At 44.4% G+C, this 25,296-nt stretch overlaps 1 protein-coding gene across 1 annotated transcript in view; it reads left to right on the top strand.

Annotated features, from left to right (window-relative positions):
• The first annotated feature begins 9,414 nt into the window (after positions 1-9,414).
• The window catches only part of kdsr (3-ketodihydrosphingosine reductase), a 40,893-nt gene continuing 25,011 nt past the window's right edge, over positions 9,415-25,296 (top strand). Inside the window, exons 1-4 of the mRNA XM_078240264.1 lie at positions 9,415-9,730; positions 19,006-19,095; positions 22,707-22,763; positions 23,643-23,708. Of these exons, the coding sequence (XP_078096390.1) occupies positions 9,554-9,730; positions 19,006-19,095; positions 22,707-22,763; positions 23,643-23,708 (390 nt within the window). The 5' untranslated portion in view covers positions 9,415-9,553. The remainder of the gene's footprint in view (positions 9,731-19,005; positions 19,096-22,706; positions 22,764-23,642; positions 23,709-25,296) is intronic.

Below are 25,296 nucleotides of genomic sequence, written 5' to 3'. Positions count from 1 at the left end.
ATGATGCATGGGTTAATATTTTCTTTGGTTTGTGAAAGGAAACTAGAATAAGAAAATTTGTTCTAATGTGATTTTTGGTACTTGGTATCAAACGTGACAAAAAATAAATCTAACTTCTATTTTTACCAAATGGAAACAACAGTTGTATAAGAATAACTTCTGGTAACATGTCTAAATTCTGGAATTTTAAAATCTAGCTGGATACTATTCCAATAACATCCTTCCAGGATTTCCCTCTGAAGTTAATCCATTTTCTCCTGCTTTTGTGATGTTTCCTCATGTTAAGAAGAAAATAATCTACCTCAACCACTCAACAAATAAATTTCAGTTGTCATCTTTCATACCTTGAAAATTCTTCTAATAGCTACAATGAAAACAAAATATAAACATTCATAAACAGTGCTCACATTTTCATCAATTATATCGCAACAGTGAATTGAAGGTTCAATATATCTCTCCTGGAAATCCTACCAACCAATTAATTATTTAATGTTATTTGATGTCCTGTATATCTCTATGACTCTGTGACTCTAATTCACATGTTGTTGGGCATGGGAAGGTTTGGCTTCAGGCAGACTGTGAAGATATACTGTGTCCTGTGTGCAGTGATGCCATTTGGCCCCAATTTTAAAATTACAAAATCCATCTTTTTGCATATATTATTTCAACATAGGTTTATGGTATTTTGAGGAGAAATAAAATTTGTTGCTTTCTTGGTGGTTCTCTGTTGTCACATTATATCCCCTCAGTCTGCCACCCTTTTATCTGAAGATGACACCTCCAATGTCCAATGCAATGGGAGTTCAGCTGGCATATTAGATAATTAAGTGATTGGCAGAATTTCCATTGTTGCGATGTAACTGATAAAAATGTGAGCAAGGTTTATTAATAATATTGTTTATATTTTGTTCTGCTGTGTTGGCTGAGGAGCCGAGATTCTTGAAGATGGAGGGAGGTTTATGTTGTGAATTTCCCAATTAGTTTTTGTATGTCTTGGCCTTGGTGCTGATGTTAAATCAGGTGTCATCTCTTCCAAACTTTCTAATGGATTACATAATTTAATCTGTTTTTCAATTTGAATTATGTTTCTTTACACTCGCTTGAATCATAGAATCCCTACAGTGCAGAAGGGGGCCATTCGGCCCATCGAGTCTTCACTATCCATGATCCCACCCAGGCCCTATCCCCATAACCCCATGTATTTACCCTGCTAGTCCCTCTGACACTAATGGACAATTTAGTATTGCCAATCGACCTAACCTGCACATCTTCGGACTATAGGAGGAAACTGGAGTATCCGGAGGAAACCCATGCAGACACGGAGAAAGTGCAAACTCCATACAGACAGTGACCCAAGCCGGGAATCGAACCCTGGTCCCTGGCGCTGTGAGGCAGCAGTGCTAGCCATTGTGCCGCCCATAAAAGAGATGACTACCGGCTAGTTTAAAGTGGTGCCTTTTGCGCGCCGTTGAGTATGCAGTGCTTGGCGATGTACTCCAGGTAGAATCAACAGCCCATGCTGTAATTAAACCACAACTGACATCACCGCTGCACTGTCATGGAACTTGGCAGCTCCCTGTCTGGGAGGTGAACCCCGATCGCCTGCGTGACAGACGGGGATACTAACCTCTACACTAACGAGGCTGTTGCTTGGTAGTACAGAACTTGAGTATTGCTGGAAGAAAAGAGTTGTACTCTCAATCCTTTTTTTGTCTTGCACTCATCTGGACAGATTCTCAAAAATACCAAGTCTAAAGGAATAACAATTTATCCTGCATGAGAAGACAGTGCTTTGTTTGACAAGTGGATTCTGGTCAAAGCATTTCCATGGGAAATTAACCAGGGAGTGGCTGTCATCAACTTTTTGTACAGTTGAAAAAGGCACAATATGTGGATATGCTCTTTCTGTTTGCAAAGAACAGGATTCTGTATGAATATATGTAGCTCTTAGCATGTATAAGTGAGCCACACTATGAACCAGACTAATTATCTTAAATTAGTTTTCAGTGTAATTCTTAGCACAATTGGGATTATTTAGCTAGTCCAATTGCAGAAATGCATCTAATGTTGGACACTATGTTCTAGCTCTTTCAAGCATAGGCTGGTTAAGTATGATATGGAGATACCGGCGTTGGACTGGGGTGGGCACAGTAAAAAGTCTCACAACACCAGGTTAAAGTCCAACAGGTTTATTTGGCATTAGCTTTCAGAGCCTCGGGCTTCTTCATCAGGTAGGTGAGGACTTGTGTTCACAAATAGGGCATATACAGACACAAACTCAATTTACAAGATAATGGTTGGAATCAAGTCTTAAAGGTACAGACAGTGTAAGTGGAGAGAGGGCCAAGCACAGGTTAAAGAAGTGTGTATTGTCTCCAGCCAGGACAGTTAGTGAGATTTTGCAAGCCCAGGCAAGTCATGGGGGTTACAGATAGTGTGATATGAACCTAAGATCCCGGTTGAGGCTGTCCTCGTGTCCTCATGAGGTTAAGTATAGCCATGGGAACCCCTCTTGGCCCAGCTCTTACTACATCTTTGTCAGCTTCCACGAGAAATGCATCTTGGATGAAACAACGCCTAACCTCCCATCCCTTGCATATTTCCAAAACCTAGATGATAACGATTGCCATATTTGAATCTGCACCTGCATGTAAAAATTTCTTTACACATCTGAAAGGGCTTCATCCTGTCCTCAAATTCACTTTTGAAATGGAGCAGTCAAATGAGCTCCTTTTCCTCAATGTGCTGGAGGATAAATCTGCCAATGGCTTCTCTATTACTGTCCACCGCCACCCAATCTTCACAGCTCACTATGCACATTGAGATTCCTACAATTCCATGTGGTAAAAGATTGGCCTTATTGGCTACCTTGTAAATGGGGCCTGAACCATTTGCTTAACGTGCATGCTTGATGCTGAAATAGGGCACATCAAAGCTACCCTGCAAGATAATGGCTACCCTGATCAGATCATTTCTTGCAGTATATCGTGCAAACTCATGGGCTTAAGGCTGTTACTTTCAGCCCCGAAAAGTACCCCATCTACCTCAGATTACAAGGGAAATGCGACTTGAAAGTTTGAGCAACATGCAAAGCTAGCCATTTCAGACTATACAGTAGCATTGCGAATGGTAATCTCCACGAACTGGATACTGCTGTCAAACCAAAATGAGTTATGTGGCATATGAAGGAGTCAAGATGAAGGAGAACGGTCACACTCTTAAGTTGTTAAACCCAATATTAAGTCCGGAAGGTTGTAAAGTGCCTAATTGGAACACGAGATGCTGCTCCTCCAGTTTGCACTGGAATGTTACAGCAAGTCAAGGAAAGCCATGTACACGAGAACAAGATGGTAAATTGAAATGGCAGGAAACAAAGTTTGGGGTCATGCCTGCGGATTGAGCAAAGGTATTCTGCAAAATGGTCACCTAATCTGCGTTTAATCTCCCCAGTGTAGGAGGAGCAGCGAATACAGTAGACCAATTGAAAGTGCGAAATGCTGCTTCTCCTGGAAGGAGTTTTTGGCGCCTTTGACACCGAGGAGGGAGCAGGTAAAGGGACAGGTGTTGCACCTTCTGTAATTGCATGGGAAGGTGTCGTGAGAAGGAAATGAAGGGTTATGGGTGATGGAGGAGTGAAAATATGGGCCAGGATTCACCCAAAAAAATTCAAAGTCCCATTGGGTGGGAAAATGGAAGTAAATCCCGCTAGTTTTTTAAGTGTGATTCCCAGAATGAATCTCCGACACCATCCATCACAGAGTGCCCTAGCGAGATTCATTCTGGAAATCAGTGGGCGGGGCCTATGCCCACCTGAGAGGCCGGCAGCACAGCACTGAGTGGACCACTGTGCATGCGCCGATCTGTCAGTGTGAATATTAGCACATGCACAGTGACTCCCTCATTGCCAACCCCCAGATTACTCACCTCCCCGCAACCCCCCAATGCTGGCCTTGCGAGCTCCCCACCCCCCCTCCGATCACTGGACTCCTGGGCCCGCCCCCATGATCCCCCCCCCCCAACCAGCCTAGATCTCTTCTGGCCCCACACTCTTGACACTGCTCAATGCCCGTTGGGCAGTGCCAAGCTGGCAAAGCATAAGGGGCACTGCCCCTTACCCCCAATCACTTGGGGGGCCTCAATGGACTCTTCCTTCCAACGGGGTAGGTCCGCCTGTTCCCATTAGTGGGGGGTAGAAATAAATCTGGCTTGAGTGAACCACTCCTGGTGGGATCGGAGATGCTAGCAGGCCCAGAGAATTCAGTCCCTGGCCTGCTAATCAGATGGAAATAGGGATTTCCATATTGTAATCAGCTCTGCGCCAATTTCCACCAGTATGATGAGGGTTTCTGACTCTATCACACATTCAAGTTCCAGAATCCCACCACACACTAGACATTTCTCTTCAACTCCCTCTAATCCACTACCAATTACTTGAAAGCTACGCCTCCTGGTTATTGACCTCTGCTAATGGAAACAGATCCTTCATCTCCACTCTATCTAGGCCCCTGATAATTTTATACATGTCAATTAAATCTGCACTAACTCTGTTCCAAGAAAACAACCCTAGCCTATCCAACCTTTCTTCATAGCTAAAATTCTCTTCTCAGCATCAGCCTTGTAAGTCTCCTCTTCATCCCATCTAGTGCAATCATATCCAGAATATAAGAACATATAAAATAGGAGCAGGAGTAGACCATAACCTTTGTGGCTGATTTGTGCCTTAACTCCATTTCCTGCCTGCTTTCCTATCCCTTGTTTCTCTGGCGAGAACAAAAGTCTGTTTATCCTTGCCCTGACAAACTCAACAATGGAGCATCTAAAACCCTCTTGAGTTGACAACTGGAAAGATTCACAACCGTTGAATGACTCTGTCTGAAATAATTTTCCCCTTATCCCAAGGCTGCAACTCCATGCTTTAGATTACCCAGCCAACAGAAACAAAATAGTATCTACCCTGTCAAGCCACTTGACCTTTCATTCATCTAAACTCCACAGAATAAAGCCCAATTTACTCAGCTTCTCATCATTGGGCAACCCTCTCATCCCGGAACCCAAACTGTGCCATTTCCAACGACAGTATATCCTTTAAATATGGAGGTCAGATGTACCAAGTGTCACCAAGGCCTTTTACAGTTGTAGCAAGCCTTCCTTGTTCTTGTATTCTAGTCCCCTTGTAATAAAGGCAACTAGGCCATATGCCTTACCAATTGCCTTACTTTCTGCACTCCTTGTTCGAGGATACCCAAATCTTTCTAAACATGAAATTTAAAAGTTTCTCACCATTAAAAATAAGCCTGATTTTCACTTCCTCCAACCAAGTGAGTAGTCTAATTTTCCCACTTGTACTATATTTCCCAGCTTATTCCCACTCACTTAACCTGTTTCTCTCTTTATGACTTCTCTGTGTCCTCCTCACAGCTTACATTCCCACCTAGCTTTATGCCATTAGCAAACTTGAATACATACTCTCAGTCTCTTTGTCTAAGTCACAAATATAGGTTGTAAACAACATTCTTGCAGTACTCCACAGGTTACAGCCTGCCAACTTGAAAATGCCCTGTTTATCCCTGCTATTTGCTTCCTATCTGTTAATCCATCCTTTATCCATGCTAATATATTACCTTCTCCACCCATCACCAGCTCCATGAGCCCTAATTGAATGCCTTTTGCAAATACAAGAAAGATATTCTGCAGCTTACTTATAGCTGCCTTACTAGTTACATCCTCAAAAAACTCTTAAATTTATCAAATACATTTTCCCTTTCGGAGAACTATGTTGATTCTAACCGATCATACCATGATTTTCCAACTGTATTGCGAGGAACATAGAGCTTAGAAGGAATAGGTCATTTGGCCCTTTACTCCACCATTCAATAACGTCAAAACTGGTCTAGTTGTGATCTCAATTACACTTTCCTGTCTGCCTGCCCCCATAACCTTTAACTCCCTTGTCTATCAAAATTCTGCCTTGAATAAATTAAATCACCTCACCTTTACTGCTGTGGGGAGAGTTAAGACTTCCTTAATGATAGATTCAAAGCATTCCATCTCCCTTCTTTCTTGACTTCTGGCTGTTCACTCTCCCCTTTCAGCATGTTCTGCAATCAGTGACATTCAGTGACATCCTTGAATCTGTAGCATCAGGAAAGGAGAAAAGAAATACATAAATTTATATGGTGCTTTTCATAACCACTGGGGGTCTCCAAGCAATTTACAGTCACTGAAGTATATTTTGAATTGTAGACATTGTTACAAATATGGCTGCCAATATGTGCTCAGGAAACTTACCACAAACAGCAATGTAATGACCAGATAATCCGTTCTTTTGATGTTGACTGAGGGAAAAAGATTGGCCAGAATGCCAAGGATAACTCCCCTGTTCTTCTTCAAACTAGTGCCATGGCATATTTTACAGCCACCGCAACAGGCAGATAGGGCCTGAGTTTATCATCTCATCTGAAAAACAACACCTCCAACAGTACAGCACTTCACCTGTACTGCATGGGAATGTCAGCTTTGACTTTTTGCACTCAAGCCCTAAAGCAGGACTTGAACCTGAAACACTGCACCATGGGGCAAGAGTGCTACCCAAGAGCTGACACTCAAGATAGGCAAAATACCATCCTTTGGTTATATCTCTGGTTGAAGAAATTACTGTCTGTTCTCTTAACTATTGAATGTTCTGTCACTATCGTTTTACTAATCATCATTCTTCACCACCATCCCCACCCTTTGGTTCCATGGCCTTTGTTCTGGCTGCACTCCCCAGAGAAATCATCACCCTTACTGGTATTGATAACTGCTACACAGGCATACTGTCACTGTCTCAGAGCATGGCAGAGTCTGGCTCCAAGTTGGCAAAAAAGCATGGTGTAGATCTTGCACCCTCCACAGCCTCTGTTCCGTCTTTATTTTGATTCTTTCATGGGATGTCGGCATTGCTGGCTTGGCCAGCATTGATTTCCCATCCCTAATAGCCCTTGCATTTAAGAGTCAACTACATTGTTGTGGATCTGGAGTCACATGTAGGCCAGACAAGGAATGGATGGTGGATTTCCTTCCCTAAAGAAGATTAATGAACCAGATGGGTTTGTACATCAATTGACAATGGTTTCATGGTTATCATCAGATTTTTATTTCCACAATTTGCTATGGTGGGATTTAACCCGGGTCCCCAGAGCATTATCTGGGCCTCTGGATTACTCTTCCAGTGAGCATCCCATGATGTCACCGCCTCCGTGGCTTGCAGACTTAGAAACTCTGCTACAATATCTGTTGGACCTTTTGTATGGAGAGGTCATCTATTCCTCTACTCTTTCTATAAAGATGCCAAAACACGCCTTAGTAAATTAAGGAACTCAACACAAACAACAATAACTTAGATTTATATAACGCCTTTAATGTAATAAAACTTCACAACATGCTTCACAGGAACAGTATAAAAGTATGACGCTGAGTCACATAAGGAAGTATTAGGTCAAATAACCAAAAGCTTTGTCAAAGGGAATGTTTTGAGGAATGTTTTAAAGGAGGAAAGCTAGTGAGGTAGAGAAATGGAAAGTTATCAGGAGGGAATTCCAGAGCTTAGGGTCCAGAAAAGTGATGACATAGCCACCAACGGTACAGCAATTATAATTGGGAATGCACAAGAGGCCAGAATTAGTGGAATGCAGATGCTGTTTATGATTCTGGGACTGGAGGAGATTGCAGAGATAGGGAGGGGCAAGGTCATGGAGAGATTTGAAAACAAGAATGAGAATTTTAAAATTGAGACCATATAGGCCAGTGAATACAGGTGATGGGGAATGGGACTTGTTGAGAGTTAAGACATGGGCAGCAGAGTTTTGGATGACCTCAAAGTGGGGGACTGATAGCCAGGTGCACTTTGAAATAGTCATGTCTGGAGATGAGGAAGGCATGAGTGAGGGTTTCAGCAGCAGATGCAATGAGACAGGTGTGTAGTTGAGCAATAGCACAGATGCAAATAGATGGCCTTAGTAATGGCACATCTCAGGATCAAATGTGACACTAAAGGGTTGCAAACAGATTAACTTAATCTAGACTTTTATTTGCTAAATTAACAATAGTGGAGGAATCGAGAGTTGGTGCTGAGGTGGGGCTGGGTGTCATCAGCATATCTCTGAAACCTAATGTTGCACCTTCGGAGGATATCACCAAGGGGCAGCATGTAGATGAGAAATATGAGGAGAAAAATGATGGATCTTTTGGTGATATCCAAGAGAAAAATGGAACCAGCTGGAATTGGAAAGGGATTGGAGGCGGTTGTTGTGGTCAACCATGTCAAAGGCTGCAGTTAGGCCCAGAAACGAAGGACCGGGAGAGAAATTTTATCTTTGTTACTCCAGATTATTTCTAGACACTATAGAACAGGAATGGTTATCAAAAATGACATTACTTGGAAATTGGGCACTTTCTATTTAAGAAAAGCTTGTACTGGGCCAAATTGCAGTCTCAATCTTCGCAGGGTAACACAAATTCTTTGCCAAGTAGAGGTTGTGTGATTTCTGGATAGGGAAGCTTCCTTCACAAGATGGCAGTGCACACTCCTTGAGTATTGTGTGCAACTGGATTTCCAATATTTCTCATCAACACAGATAACGATGTGGAATAAAATCAAAAAATGCTGGAAAAACTCAGCAGGTCTGGCAGCTTCTGTGGAGAGAGAAACAGAGATAATTTTCCAAGCCCAAATGAATCATCTTAGAGTTGAGGGGCAGAAATGTGATGGATTATATCTGGTATAGGAGCGGGTGGAGCAAATTAGGTCAGTGATAGTTGGGAGTAAGGAGAGATTGCAACCAAAATGTGTAGGGCATGAGATAGAGGAAGCGTTAATGGATGGCTACAGAAAGTACTAATAATTATTTAAATCAGTTTAGTTTACTGCAGTCACACTTTCTGTCACTGTAACTGTGTAGCGACCTATCTTTTGAATTTGACTTGAGGAACAGTCCAGATTATTTCTAGACACTTTGCAACAGGAAAGCTGGTCAAAAATGACATTACTTGGAAATTGGGCACTTGCTAATTAAGTTAGGCCCCACGTTGCAGCCCAGAAACTCCACTATCCAATTATTCAAAATGGGAACTATTGAGGAAAAGCTTCTCCCGCGCCTACCGCGCAGGTGTGAGGACCAGCCCCGCCCCCAGAATCAGCGACCCCTCCATTCCCCCGCCGAATGTAAGCCCCGCCCCATATCAGAACCCCGCCCCCAGCCTGAACCCCGCCCCCTGCCCCTGAAACAAGACTCCGATGCGTTGCGCCCCCAAACCGCCAGTTTAGCCCCGCCCCCAAACCGCCAGTTTGGCTCCGCCCTCAGACCGCCAGCCCCGCCCCAAGCCCCGCCCCAGGCCCCGCCCCGGAAACTGCCCCTCCGCGGCCCCGCCCCCCGGCTGATTGGCGGCTCTCGGGCCTCGGTGATTACTTTGATGCTGATTCCCATTTCGGGTGGCGGATTCTCGGTTTTGCCATTAACTACAGCCCCTCCCTCCGTGTCTCTCCGTCACCGAGAGCACTTGCCCAGTGTTTTAAATGTTCTTCCTGGAGGAGGGTGTTACTCTGTGGAGTGAGTTTTCAGGCTGGAGGCCGCTGCTGTTTATCATGTTGCTGGTAGTCGGGGCCTTTATCGTGGTCTTCGTCCTGCTGCTGTACATGGTCTCCCCGCTCATCAGCCCCAAACCCATCAAACTCAACGGCTCGCACGTTGTGGTGAGTGAGAGCTCGGTGGGAGCAGTGGAGGAGCCGCGGTCGCTGGGCCGGCTGGGCGCAGATCACCGCCCGATAAACAGGAGGAGCTGCAAGGGAACTGGGTGGAAGGGAGAGGCTGCCTGGGGGGGGGGAGGAGGGGGGAGAGGAGGCTGCCCGGGTTTGGGGGGCGGGGGGGAGAGAGAGGAGGCTGCCTGGGTTGGGGGGGGAAGAGAGAGAGGAGGCTGCCTGGGTTGGGGGGGGAAGAGAGAGAGGAGGCTGCCTGGGTTGGGGGGGGAAGAGAGAGAGGAGGCTGCCTGGGTTGGGGGGGGAAGAGAGAGAGGAGGCTGCCTGGGTTGGGGGGGGAAGAGAGAGAGGAGGCTGCCTGGGTTGGGGGGGGGGGAGAGAGAGAGAGGAGGCTGCCTGGGTTGGGGGGGGGGGGAAGAGAGAGAGGAGGCTGCCTGGGTTGGGGGGGGGGGAGAGAGAGAGGAGGCTGCCTGGGTTGCGGGGGGGGGGGGGGGGGGGGGAGAGAGAGAGGAGGCTGCCTGGGTTGCGGGGGGGGGGGGGGGAGAGAGAGAGGAGGCTGCCTGGGTTGCGGGGGGGGGGGGGAAAGAGAGAGAGGAGGCTGCCTGGGTTGTGGGGGAGGGGGGGGGAAGAGAGAGAGGAGGCTGCCTGGGTTGTGGGGGAGGGGGGGGAAGAGAGAGAGGAGGCTGCCTGGGTTGGGGGGGGGGGGAAGAGAGAGAGGAGGCTGCCTGGGTTGGGGGGGGGGGGAAGAGAGAGAGGAGGCTGCCTGGGTTGGGGGGGGGGGGGGGGGGGGGAGAGAGAGAGAGGAAGCTGCCTGGGTTGGGGGGGTGGGGGAGGGGAGGGGGCTGCCCGGGTTTGGGAGGGGGCTGCCCGTGTTTGTGGGGGGGGGGGAGAGAGGGGGCTGCCCGGGTTTGGGATGGGGGAGGGGGCTGCCTGTGTTTGTGGGGGGGGGGGGGGGAGAGGGGGCTGCCCGGGTTTGGGGGGGGGGGAAGGGGGCTGCCCGGGTTTGGGGGGGTGGATGGGGGAGAGGGCTGCCCGGGTTTGGGGGAGGGTGGGGGAGTGGGCTGCCCAGGTTTGGGGGGTGGTGGGGGAGTGGGCTGCCCAGGTTTGGGGGGCGGTGGGGGAGTGGGCTGCCCGGGTTTGGGGGGGGTGGGGAGGGGGCTGCTCAGGTTTGGGGGGGTGGGGAGGGGGCTGCCCGGGTTGGGGTGGGAAGAGGAAGGGAGGATGCTGCCCGCTTTTGGGGGGGAGAGGAATGGAGGATGCTGCCCGGGTTGGAGGGGAGGGAGGGACGGTGGGTTGGGGGGTGGGGAGGAGGCAGTGTGGGGGGGGACCGGGCGGTGGTGTGGGGGTAGGTGGGGGTGGCAGCGGCGGGGGAGGGGGGGGGGACGTGTGGCGGGGGGGACGTGTGGCGGGGGGGAGGAGACGGGGTGGGCGTGTGGGTGGGGGAGGAGACGGGGTGGGGGTGTGGGTGGGGGAGGAGACAGGGTGGGGCGTGTGGGAGGGGTGGAGACGGGGCTGTGTGGGGGGGAGGAGGAGTCGGGGGGGCGTGTGGGGGTGGGAGGAGACGGGGGGCGCGTGTGTGGGGGGGAGGGGAGAGGGGGCGCGTGTGGGGGGGAGGGGAGAGGGGGCGCGTGTGGGGGGGAGAGAGGAGCGGGGGCGCGTGTGGGGGGGAGAGAGGAGCGGGGGCGCGTGTGGGGGGGGGAGAGAGGAGCGGGGGCGCGTGTGGGGGGGAGAGAGGAGCGGGGGCGCGTGTGGGGGGGGGAAGAGGAGCGGGGGCGCGTGTGGGGGGGGGAGAGGAGCAGGGGCGCGTGTGGGGGGGAGAGGAGCGGGGGCGCGTGTGGGGGGGGGAGAGGAGCGGGGGCGCGTGTGGGGGGGGGAGAGGAGCGGGGGCGCGTGTGGGGGGGGGGGAGAGGAGCGGGGGCGCGTGTGGGGGGGGGGGAGAGGAGCGGGGGGAGGGGGTGGGAGAGGGAGAGGAGGCTGCCTTGGGGGTGGGGGAGAGGAGGGTGCCTGGCCCGGTGGGGTGGGAGAGAGAGGGAGAGGCTGCTGCCCGTGGGGGGGGGGGGGGGGGGGGCGGGGGAAGGGGCAAGAGGGAAAGAGGCGGCTGCCTGGGGGGGGGGCGGTGGCTGGGAGAGGAGGCTGCCTGCGGGTTGGGGGGACGAGGCGAGAGTAGGCTGTCAGGGGGGGGTGGGGGTGTGGGGAGGTGGTTAGTGGGGGGAGAGAGGGGGAGGGTAGGAGAGGAGGCTGCCCCTGGAGGGGTGAAGACGGGGGAGGAATTCCCCAGCAAGGGGAGTGGTTGAAGGGCAGCGGAGAAGCTGCCCCTGGGTGTTGGTGAAGGTGATGTGTCTCGGGGAGAGGCTGTCTCTGGATTGGAGGAGGGTGGGGGGAGAGGCAATGTGGTTGTGGGGGGGGGGGGGAGATAGAGACAGCGCAGTGGTTGAGGGGAGGGGCAGAGTGGCTCCTGGAATGGATGGGGTGGGGGGTAGAGAGGCTGCCCCTGAGGGATGGGGGAGCTGCAGACAGAGGTGGAGAGATGATGTGATCTTGGAGGGAAGAGAGGTTGAGGGGAGGGAACGGCTGCTGGAGGGATAGAGGAAGAAGGGTGCAAGCTGCGCAGGACAGAATAGTGGGCTGGTGAGAGAGCAAGAGGAAAGGGAGCTTCCCCCAAGTGGTAAAATGGAGCGGGAAGTGAGATGACTTGGGGGCCAAGAGTGACAGCTTGATGGAAGAATTGATAGCAAGGGAGAGAAGGAAGAATCAGAATTGCTCCCCAATGAAATCACTGTTGCACATTAAATCTTTAATACTCTCAGGACTAGAGCTGCATAGGCTGAATAACAAGTGCTTCAGTTGCAGGTGCTAAGCGTGTTCTATGCCACAAGGAGCTCTTTCTTAAAAAATTACCTTTTAGGTAAAAATACTTCTGTTTTGCCCCCCCCCCCCCCTCCACTATTTTTATCTTTTAGTAATTTAACATCATGCACTAGTTAGCAATGTTTATATTGCACCTTTATCCTGAATTTTGCAGAGATTTATTTTCTGCCCTTTTATGTATCTGTTACTTAATATTGACTCGAAGTTCTTTTTTTTCTGAATACTTCTACTTTTGTCCTGCCATTACCCAGGTTCTTGTCTGTTGAAGACAGGTGGCTTTCACACCACTTGAATATTCTACGTTAAATCATTGTGGTTCCACCCAAGTGGCTACCTGTTGCCTAACCTCAGTCATGGCATATGCCTCGTTTGCTTTGCTCCTTGGCAGCGAACTTTGCAATCTGTTTGCCATCTTCACCTTCCATGTTTGCTCTGATTTCACACCAGAGTTTCCCCATGTGTTCTGATTTTCTTTTGCACTTCTCCAGGAAATCTGTTGCTACCCATCTCATTGTGTCCAATATAAATTGTTTACAAACACAATCCTCTATTCACAACCTTATCCCGAAGAGAGCAATTATATTTAGAACCTGATTGGAAGGCTTTTTTCTCTTTACACCTCTCTTTCTTAACATCCATAAGACATAGGAGCGGAAGTAAGGCCATTCGGCCCATCGAGTCCACTCCACCATTCAATCATGGTTGATTTCAACTCCATTTACCCGCTCTCTCCCCATAGCCCTTAATTCCTCGAGAAATCAAGAATTTATCAATTTCTGTCTTGAAGACGCTCAACGTCTCGGCCTCCACAGCCCTCTGTGGCAATGAATTCCACAGACCCACCACATCATTTCTGTCTACCTGTTTATACATTCAACAAAGTCCCCCTGGCTGATCATTATGGTACCCATCTCTAGGACTTTTGATTTGTCCTATAATGTTTGGTAATTATCATTTTAACTCCTCTCTCTCTACTCTTACCACCTCTTTCCCTTGTCTGCCACGAATTGCCACTCAACCCCCTCATTTCTGCCCCATTTTTCTCTGGTTGAAACTTTTACTATCAGTTTAGTACCTCCCTTAATCTCTCTGAAATTCATAACAATGCCTCAATCTTGTCACCAGGTTTTTTTCCTACAGAATCTAAGTTGCTGGCAAAACCATCTTTGGCTCCAACCATTTCTTCTTTCTCAGCCGGTCTCGTTTTAAACATTCCAAAACATAAACAGAAAATGCTGGAAATACTCGGGTCTGGCCACATTTGTGGAGAGGGGAATAGAGATAACATTTCTGGTGTGTGAGCTTTCATTAGAACATTGAGATCTGTGAGGTTATTCACTTTGGAAGCAAAAACAAGGTGGCAGATTACTACCCGAATGGCTGTAAATTGGGAGTGTGCAGTGGGACTTGGGTGTCCTTATGTACCAGTCACCTGAAGGTAAGTATGCAGGTGCAGCAGGCGGTAAAGAAGGCAAATGGCATGTTGGCCTTTATTGCGAGAGGTTTCGAGTACAGGAGCAGGGATGTGTTGCAATTATACAGGGCCTTGGTGAGGCCAGACCTGGAGTATTGTGTGCTGTTTTGGTCTCCTTTTCAGAAAGGATGTTCTTGTTCTCGAGGGAGTGCAGTGAAGATTTACCAGGCTAATTCCAGGGATGGCAGGACTGATGTGTGAGGAGGAATTGACTAGGCTAAGCTAGAGTTCAGACGAATGAGGGGGCAATCTCATAGCGACTTATAAAATTCTAACAAGACTAGACAGGGTAGATGCAGGGAGGATATTCCCGATGGTGGGGGAGTCCAGAACCAGGGGGTCACAGTCTGAGGATTCAGGGTAAGCCATTTAGGGCAGAGATGAGGAGACATTTCTTCACCGAAAGAGTGGTGAACCTGTGGAATTCATTAACACCGGAAGTAGTTGATGCCAAAACATTGACTGTATTCAAAAGGCGACTGGATATAGCACTTGGGGTGAATGGGATCAAAGGTTATAGAGGGGAAAAAGCAGGATTGGGCTATTGAGTTGGATGATCAGCCATGATCATAATGAATGGCAGAACAGGCTCGAAGGGCCAGATGGCTTCCTCTTGCTCCTATGTATCTGATCTGCCTGGGAGGAGAAAAATTGTCTCCCAAATCCCACTAGATAACCATTATAGCTGCTGCTCCTTTTGTCCATTGCTTCACCAATATTGTTTGTTCCTGCCAGTGACCTGCTTAGTAATTGTCTGGATAGCTAACAGCAGATGTTGAATTGTCACTCCCTGATACAAGAGCCACAAATATGGGCTCCAATCTGTGGGCCTCACAATAACTTGTGCATATAATATAGCTGTCAACTGCCACACCTGACTGAACTGGCAATGCTTTTCCTTCTCACCAATCAAGTTCTCCTCTTACTCCAGGGTCATGCTGGAGATCAAGAACAATCCCAAACTTGTCGATGCTACCAATTGTCCCTTCATCCTACCCTCACTTTTTTTAAACCTCAATTCAACTTTCTACACCACATTCATTTCCGTTTGCTGCACTTACCTTACTCATCTTTTCACTGAAATTCACTCGCTTCCCCTCAGAACAGTATGCAGTTAAGTGCAATTAAATATAATATGCAAGTGGATTTCAGTAGACATGAGCAGGTGTCTCTTGACATAGAGCTGGTCAATTTCACCCTGACAGGTGAAAACCTTGAAATTCTTGGATATACACATTCAAGCTGACTTTAAGTGGGATAGCCAAATGGCCAATATGCTTCAAATGTATGATATTCATCCTCCGGCACCTAATTTCTTTCAGACTCTGTCCATAACCTGTTGTTGTTCTACACTGACTACATTTGTTTGGTGGTCAAAATGTGTGCTGCGCAAAGTGCCCCAGATTGAAAGAATACAAAAACGCATATGCTGAAATTGATCTTAAGCCCCAAGTACCAAGAGTTCTTCATGTCACAAAGCTCAAAACTCTACAAAATAGAGCTAATACTTGGATTAAGTTTAAAAGATCCCTTGTATAATCTGCCGAATTTCAGAACTGGTTTACCCCACAATGCCCAGAGCAATCGAGGCTAGCCAGAAGTTTGACTGAATTCAATGGAAAGGTCCTGTTGTGGTCCTATTCAGATCCTCAAAGAAATACTTAAATGATTACAGGCACTGAAAGACATAAATTTAATGTAGGAATGGTGTATTGATTTGTAACTTTATTTTCTCTTTTAATCCTCCACTGGGCATTTTCTATTACTTTCTGAATTGGTCAAATTTGTACAACATGATTGTTAAATGTTTGCAAGGTTTTAATGTGATTGCTTAGCCGTTATTTAAACTTTTTGGTGCATGTCACAGTGCTATTCAGCTTTCAGGCTCTGTGTTTCTTGAATAAAGTGCCATTATTATTTCCTGCCAGCCATGTTTCCCTTTCCAGACCCTAATCTTGCCAACGCTATTGACTTTTCTGTTTTTAGAAATTGTTCTTGACTATTTTAAAACTGCTGCTATTGCATAATGTCTGGAAAGCATACCTTAAAATTATATTAAGTTCGTACTGTTTCTCCTCTCATTGTGTCAAGGACAGAATGTATTTATTTTGTTATTGCCCATGATCAGTGTGTTTTAATGGAAAGAGGTGTGCCTTTTCTTGCCCTTGGAGTTTGGTACTTCAATTAAATGATCCAGCAGCAAGCCTTTGAGAGTTTAAAAGTAAATAAGGTTATTTATTCTCAGACCCCCCTCCAAATTAAAGCAAAATTGTGCACTGTCCGCTACAGATAAGAGTTCACTTCTACAGACTACAGTTAATTCAGTCTTTAATTTACAATCTCAAAACTCCCACCTTGTAACTGCTTGAATGATAATTTGATAATTTAAAGTTGAAGTGAAGGATTCACAGCTGGTTCTTCTGGTTCTCAGGTGAATTTTGAAAACTGGGCTGCTGGATGTCCTATAGCTAGTTTCCAAGTCCAGTTCACAGACTGATTGAAATGATGCTTCTGATGAGTCTGCTGGATCTGATCAGCACAAACTGCTTTCAGTTGATTTTTTTTTTATAAGACAAAGAAAATACGACTGTCTCACCATGTGGCTTTTCACACATTCAAGGTCTTTTCCAAATCAAAAGTGGTGTTCACGTTTATTCCACATCATTGTTGTTGATTCAATACTTCTAAGGCCTATCCAGTCTAGTTTGGGTGGGGGTGGCCAATGTGAAGCAATGGGAGGGTGATAGTGGCCATTCGCTTCCACACCACAAATTGAGTTTCAATCTTCCCTTTTGCATTGTATGAAACATGGAAGCAGGCTGTCTGGAAACTCTAGTCTTTTGTGTTTGCCAGAAACTCGATACTGTCTGTCGCTCATAGATTAAAACTTGCATGATTTGCAGCAGCCATCTTAACGGCTTATTTGTGTCCGATTTTTAGAAGTTTTATCTGAAAGTTTATACAATGACATGCCAATATTGGGCGTGATACATGGTCAATTAACTGCACATTTGCCTTTTATGTCACTTGCTGTGTGAGCCACTAATTTTCTCCTGAGTTTCTGATTATTCTCGAGCAAAGAGAATCTCTGCTTGAGTCAGACCCCAGTGGCAACTTGTGTAGCTGCTTTTGGCTTGCTGTTCCTCCTAACCATTGGCAGCTGTGTCTTTGACATTGTTGACTCCGCCATTCGCCTCAGTGGTAGCACATTCTTTAGTTTCTCCCTTAACTGTGCCATGTAAATATTGCCTATGTATGTCCTTTGTTTGCTCCATCTGCTGCTGGAATTCCCGTTATGCTTCTGCATTGTGAGAAAAGACAGTTTAATGCCTCATCCAAAAAAATGACTTAATTTGCCTGCTCTGTTAAGCCAGTTAATGATCCTATGGCTTTATTTAGAGTTGAGAATTGTAATGCTCAATGTTTCTCTTAACCAAAATTACAAAAAACAAGTAATTCACGAAATGCCGAATGGCCTTCTACACTGTAGAGATTCTATGCTGTTTGTGGGACCTTGCGATACTTAAATTGGTTGCTCTGTTTATGCACATACCAGCAGTTGAACAATGTAATAAATTTGTAATGTTATGGGACATTACTGAAAAATATGATTAGGTGATAAGTTACATTGATTCTTTTACTTGTTTTGCTAAAGAATCAGTTTCTGAAACAACTTCTTCACTGGCCTCTAACCGTTGCGTATTTTACTTAATCCAGCGCTGTCAGGTCTGAATCTACTCTCTCATAACACCCTTCTCATTCAACTCGCTTTGATATTGCAGCACATCGATTTCCAGAGCCTTGCCCTATTCTGTTTGAAAAACTATTTGTGATGTGGAAATGCCAGCGTTGGACTGGGGTAAACACAGTAAGGAGTCTAACAACACCAGGTTAAAGTCCAACAGGTTTATTTGGTAGCAAACGCCACTAGCTTTCGGAGCGCTGCTCCTTCGTCAGATGGAATGCAGATTTCCATTCCATCTGATGGAGCAGCGCTCCGAAAGCTAGTGGCGTTTGCTACCAAAATAAACCTGTTGGACTTTAACCTGGTGTTGTTAGACTCCTTACTGTGAAAAAATATTTGCCAGTCATTTGTTCCAATTTACTCCCTCCATTCTTCTGACTTTGGATCACTCTTCTTCCTTTTTCCTCTTCCACAAAATCAGAGTTGATCTTTCAGCCATAATACCTCTGGAGCACACTTACAAAATCATTTCGCTTTATAAAGATAATTTATGCCTTTAATTTATTTAATTTTTCCCCTGGTATTTTTGTTTTGCCTTTGTTGTGGGACTCAAGTTTTTTTTACAAAAAAGCTTGAACTTAGAAACCAATTTTCAGGTGTGTTTTTCTGTTAGTGCCCGGTGCCACAGCTACTATTAGTTTTTTTTCAATAATATACTGATGCGTTGCTTCATCTTTGTCAACAACTGAATTATAAAATTAAATAAATGCAAGTCTGCCAGTGTATGGCAGGAGAAAGAGTTAAACTTTCAAATCATGACCTATCATCAGACTTCCTGGATTAATGTTTAATGTAGGTTAGGTGCAACAAAAAATGGTTCAGTTCAGCCATTTATAGTTTTGTCATTCTGCAATGTTGTGAAGATGAGAAAAGCTAAGATAAACCAAAAGAGGAAAGGAGGGGAAAATTAAACAATTTTACATGTATGCTGTTGAATAGATTCCAACATGTGTTTGCAATATTCAAGCACCCCAGTCCCATTTTTATATTCTTCATTTCTTAATGCCAGAATATTTACAAGTATGAAACCTCATCATGTCGTAGTTGTAGATTTTGCTGAACTTGCTGTGTATCTGCAGTGCAATAAGTTTAATATAAATTGAAAAAGTGGCTTTTAATAGAATTGTTCCTTTCCATCAACGAGAAATGCTATTTTTAGTTACAGTGGATTTTTTTTACATACAGGTGACAGGAGGATCAAGTGGTATTGGGAAATGTATTGCCATTGAGTGCTTCAAACATGGTGCTTTTATAACCCTGGTGGCTCGGGATGAGGTATGTGACTGGATCAGTTAATGGGAATCTAACTGATACATTTTCATGGTTTATTGAAGGATTATTCTGGTGTAAAATATTATTATCCAAGCCAATGATTATCTGACCTGTATTGAGATTAAATCAAATTGTCATTTTGTGTGGAAAAGAAGAATTTCGTTTTAATTCTGGCATTTCAAACAAGTTCCAATTTACAACTTGTAGTTGAGAATTAAGAGTAATCTTGACTCTTTTCAATATTGAAAAATATTTCACAACAACAGACACTGTCTAGTTGTAGATAGTCTGGTTTCTTTTCACCAAGCAATTAGCGTCCTAAACAATCATCATACAAGTTCCATGGTTTTGAAATAACTTTGTAGCTGTGTTCCTGGGTTATTGTCAAGATCTGCAGTATTAAACTATGGAGAAAATCTGTTGCATTTACCTGTCCAACTTTGATTTGATTAGCACTTATAGAACTTGATTAAGCTAATATTGGTTATGAATTTGTATTAATGCTAAAACTTTTAAAATTGAGACAGTTGCATAGAGTCATTTGTCACGAGGAGACCATTCGGCTCATCGGGTCCATGCTGGCTCTCTGAAGCAATCAAGTTGATCCCATTCACCAGCTGTACCCCCATAGCCCTGCAGGTTTATTTCCTCCCATGTAATTTTGTTTTGAAATTCTTGGTCATCTGTTTCTATCACCCCTTAATGAGAAGAGTATTTCCTTGTCTACCTTATCTGAACCTGTCATAATTTTGTCCCATCAAATTTCTCCTAAATCTTCTTTGCTCCAAGGAGAACAACCCCAGCTTCCCTAATCTAACCTTGCAGCTAAATAACCTCATCCCTGGGACTATTTTGGTAAATCTCCTGTGCAACCTCTCAAGGTGCCTTGCATTCTTTTGCTTTGATGGCCAGAACAGGACAAAATCTAGCTTAACCCCAAAGCTTAAATTACTAAAGCTGATTTGTTTTTGAGACAGAGAAACATCTATAGAATAATTGATTGTTCAATAGCAAGGAAGATGTTGGATTTATTTTAGGATTGACCACAAAAATGTTATTCCTTTCTTGTTTTTGGTAATTTCCAAAATTGTTTTTTATCCTAACTCACACCAAGTCCCGTGTACCTGGCACCATGTAACCACTAACCTGCATTGGCTCTGAACCCAGCAACTCTCTTGTTTTCATCCTTGTGCACAAACCTTTCCATGGCATTGCCCTTCCCCAGTTCTGTAACCTTCTCTAGCCTGCAAGAGCTTTTGTGTGCCTCTAGCTCTACAACCTCCATTTTCTTCACCACGTCATTGGCACAAGTCCTTTAGCCATCTTTTTAAGTTTGGAAATTCATACCCTTAGCATCTCCTTTCCTCTGTGTCTCGGAATTCATAGAACCCCTACAGTACAGGAGGCCATTTGGCCCATTGAGCCTGTACTGACAACAATCCCACCCTATCCCCGTAACCCCACGTAATGTACCCAGCTAATCTCTCTCTTCTCCCCCCCCCCCCCCCCCCCCCCACCCAAAAACTAGGGGGTCAACTTAGCATGGCCAATTAACCTAACCTGGGAGGAAACCAACACAGACATGGGAAAATCTGCAAACTCCACACAGCCAGAATCGAACCTGGGTCCCTGGTGCTGTGAGGCAGCAGTGCTCACTACTGTGCCACCCCAAACTGTACATAGTCACTCAAGGCCAGAATTGAACCCGGGTCCCTGGTGCTGTGAGGCAGCAATGCTAACCACTGTGTCACTGTTCTGCCCAGGAATGGTCTGTCTCTCTCTCTGCTAAAGCTAGACAATCCAAATTTAGCTCAAGTGTCACAAATTTAAGGTGAACTGAAAATAGCAACTCCAAACCTGGGTTTTTGGAAGATGGTGAAACCTTTAAGTTTACCATTTTAAAAGGCACACAAGACAATTCGATGGATAAATTTAATCACTTTACTGTGCAATACATAAGTGTTTTCTTTAAATATCATTTGGACTTAGAAATTTCAGTTAAATGCTGGGAGGAAGGATGAATGGAAATAAAATCGAAGCATATTGAGGTAAAAGCAAATTACTGCTGATGCTGGAATCCGAAAAAAACCCCCAAAATGCTGGAAAATCTCAGCAGGTCTGACAGCATCTGTGGAGAGAGAATAGAGCCAACGTTTCGAGTCTGGCTGACTCTTTGTTGGGGATTATTTGTGCAAATCATGTCAAAACATCTGACTGCCAAGTTTATGTTGGGAAACGTTCACTGTAACTGTGCATGCAAGAATTTATAATAAAGGGAACAAGGTGAAATTGGTAACAAAAATGTGATGACTAGAGTGCTACTCGCATGCATAAATAAATTTTTAGTTGTATAAGAAAACTTGGGTATTTGGGCGTTTGGTCAAGGAGTTAGCGATGCAGCACCGGTTTCAGGGTAATAATTATAAAATTAAATAAATACAAGTCTGCCAGTGTATGGCAGGAGAAAGAGTTAAACTTTCAAATCATGACCTATCATCAGACTTCCTGGATTAATGTTTAATGTAGGTTAGGTGCAACAAAAAATGGTTCAGTTCAGTCATTTATAGTTTGGTCATTCTGCAAGTGTTGTGAAGATGAGAAAAGCTAAGATAAACCAAAAGAGGAAAGGAGGGGAAAATTAAACAATTTTTGAGAGCAAGTTCTTACAAGTGAGACAAAAATATAACGGAAAATGCATTCTTTTGATAATTGTGTGCTATATTTGAAACTACCTTCTAGAGTCTATAAATGAATTATGTTTTTAATGTAAATGTTATGAGTAAGAACTTGAGCAATACTAATCCATCTTGTTAAAATAAAGGAAATTTAATGTAGTGTACAGAATCATTCTAAAGGTCATTCTAAATTGTCATCTACTCCGGATTGACAGAATTTGGAATTTTGTTATCCTAATGCTATATTGTAGTTGTATACTTTCTAAACAAAGGCCAAATCCAATCCCTCAGCTTTTCAAATTTTCCTTTCCTTCCCCTCCCCCTCAATATGGCTTGTTTTTAAAGGAATTTCTGACTTCTGGTGGCTATTCCAGACTTTTAAATAATTGTGGTGATTCCTTGAACTAAGCACGTTCCTTGAACTTTTCCTTGCAATGTTCTTGCTAGCAACCTGTTACTGTTTACTCTGAATCTGAGATAGCTGCTGTGAGATGTAAGAAAATAAATGGGATTGGAATTTTTAAAAATCAATTGTAAATGATACAAAAAGTTTGATCAAGTCTTTACGGATGGAAATAGGAAATGTTGTTTGACTAATCATTCAAATTAGAGATATAATAGTAACCATTGTCTTTTTTTTTTGCTTAGTCAATGTTTGCATCTTCACTGGTGTAACCTAGAGCCTATGATTTTGAAAAAAATACAATACAATTTCCAAATGCTTCTCGAGTTGGAATTGCAAATTGCTCACGCTTTTGAATTTACTAAGTTAAACAACAGTAAAACTCTGAATCACCCGAGGCTTGGTTAACAGCTAAATGTTTGGAACTTAATTACCCACACACCACTTGAGCATATGCTGTCATGAATGTTGACTAAATTTCCAAAAATGGCAGTCTAAAAATTTGTTTGCATGGTTTTAATGTTTTTGTTTTCCAGGGCAAACTTCTGCGGGCAAAGAAGGAAATTGAGAAGCATTCAATTAACGATAAGCAGGTGGGTGAAGAAAAGACCAGTAAACTGCAAGTGCTGTATCCTAGAGCATTTTGTGTGTTTGGGTGTGAAACTCTTGTGACTTAAATGCAACCCTTGTATTTCTAAGTCGCTTCTTTGTTCACTGGCATTTTATTGAAAGAGAATAGTTCATTTGTTACTGGGGAATGAGAGAGCTTTCATTTTGGCAGGACAAATTGCATAGCTCTGCATACATGATAAATAGTTCTGTTTTTGGACACAATGTCAACGGAAATTTAAAATGTACTTTCCAGTAGCTAATTTTAAACTGAGTTAAATACTAAACATCCATAGCATGAGTATTTATTTCTACCAGATTAGTTTTTTGTTCTCCAAGGTGCCGCCATTAGATATCCAGTCAATGTTGCACTTTTTTTTTGTTTTCTTCCTTTTTGGGAAATGGCTTACCCTTTATGCTGTTGTTTTTCCATACTCCACATTCCCCAGAGGTAGGCAATCTGTCATTGAGTAGGAGTGGTTTTTGCCCCTGCCCCACCCCCATCAAGCCAACCCCTTTGCGTGCATACTCTGTTTTGCTGAACTTCTTGAGTTCCCTTGTTTTTCTCCTCCCTTATGCTCATGTTACCCTTTCCTTCTCTCCCACTCCTCTGTACAACACTTGCCTTCCCTTGGGCTTTCTTACTCCCATGTGTCCTCCTTTCCTGTGATCTTGCTATTTCCCTCTTCTCCATCATCTCCCTTCATGCAATTAATTTCATGATGTAGTTGCTTGTTTTTTTAATTATTCCAGTTAATTTGTTCTTGCATAGTTGTATGTATAATTTGCATTATAGGAGATCTTGGTGATATTTGATTTTCAAAGTGCATTTGAGAATGATGACCTTCTGACTTATTTCACAGGTAGTGTTGTGTATATCTGTTGATGTGTCAAAGGACTATGGACAAGTGCAAAGTGTGATTAAACAAGTAAGTTTGCTTTTCTTTTCCTGAACATAGTAAACATAGGCTTCAAATATGTTGGATGCCATTTGTATCTTGTTTATGCTTAATAGAAGTGAATAAAGAACTGCTGCATCTGCTGTGCTATGGAAATGGACCTGTCCTCTGTTATTTGCAACATACATCCCTTAAATTGAGTAGTTGACTTGATTTATTTACTTTTTCTTTGACCTCACTTATTACTGAAATTGAACAATTTAAACACTAAGGTGAAGGATGATTTGATTTATTATTGTCACGTATTAAAATGCAGTGAAAAGTATTGTTTCTTGCGTGCTATACAGACAAAGCGTACCGTACATAGAGAAGGATAGAATGTAGTGTTACAGTCATAGCTAGGGTGTTGAGAAAGATCATAATATGAGGTAGGTCCATTCAAAAGTCTGAGGCAGCAGGGAAGGAGCTGTTCTTGAGTCAGTTGGTACGTGACCTCTGACTTTTGTATCTTTTTCCTGATGGAAGAAGGTGGAAGAGAGAATGTCCGTGGTGCGTGAGGTCTTTAATTGACTCTCTCTACACTTCTGAGGCAGCGGGAAGTGTAGGCAGAGTCAATGGATGGGAGGCTGGTTTGCATGATGGGCTGGGCTTCGTTCACGACCCTTTGTAGTTTCTTGCGGTCCTGGACAGAGCAGGGGTCATACCAAGCTGTGATACAACCAGAAAGAATGCTCTCTATGGTGCATCTGTAAAAGTTGGTCAGAGTCGTAGCACCTATCAGCTAGGTGGCTATTTATAGGGTTCACAGAAAATTGCAAAATGCAAACTCAAATTCTGGAAATATCCCAGAAAGTATAATCAAACATTAAAGGTGAATTGCACAAGGTTGCCACAAACAATTGAATTCAATGTAAAACCAGTGTGTCATTCTGCTTATTAAGAAAGGCAGAAACTATCCAGGGAATTACAGACCAGTTAGTTTAACACCTATGGTGGGGAAATTGTTGGGTTCTATAATCCGAGAACAGGGTAACTGAACATCTTGAAAATTTTCAGTTTTTCAGGGAGAGCCAGTATGGATTCATGCCTAACAAACCTCATTGAACTTTTTGAAGAGGTGACTAAGGTAGTGGACAGGGGAATGTCAATGAATGTGGTTTATGTGGACTTCCAAATGGCCTTTGATGAAGTCCCACATAAGAGACTGCTAACTAAAGTAGAAGCCAATGAAATTGAGGGCAAACTGACATGGCTGGGAAATTGCTTGAGTGGCAGGTGACAGAAGTTAGGGATAATGTGTAGGAACAGGTTCAAAGGGCTGAATGGGCTATTCCTGTTCCAATGTGTCTGACTGTTAGTTGCAACTCGAGTTAATTATGGGAATCTGAAATGTTTTGAGCTAGTATTTTTTGATTATCCGTTGGAATAATTATACTTTGGGAGCAGAAGGAAGTTGGAGGTAAATCTATTTTTGCAATCAACCACCAGTTTATGTTATATTTCTGTTTGTTGTATATTGTACAATTCTGTCTGTCTTGTTTTATGCAAATTTCAAACAACCCTGCTCTGAGAATATTGAGATAATTGACAACTAGCGTGACTTGAAAACCAGCCTGTA

Source organism: Mustelus asterias, chromosome 2 (genome assembly GCF_964213995.1).
Source record: "Mustelus asterias chromosome 2, sMusAst1.hap1.1, whole genome shotgun sequence".
Lineage (NCBI taxonomy): Eukaryota > Metazoa > Chordata > Chondrichthyes > Carcharhiniformes > Triakidae > Mustelus > Mustelus asterias.
This window is presented reverse-complemented; position numbering and strand designations above follow the sequence as displayed.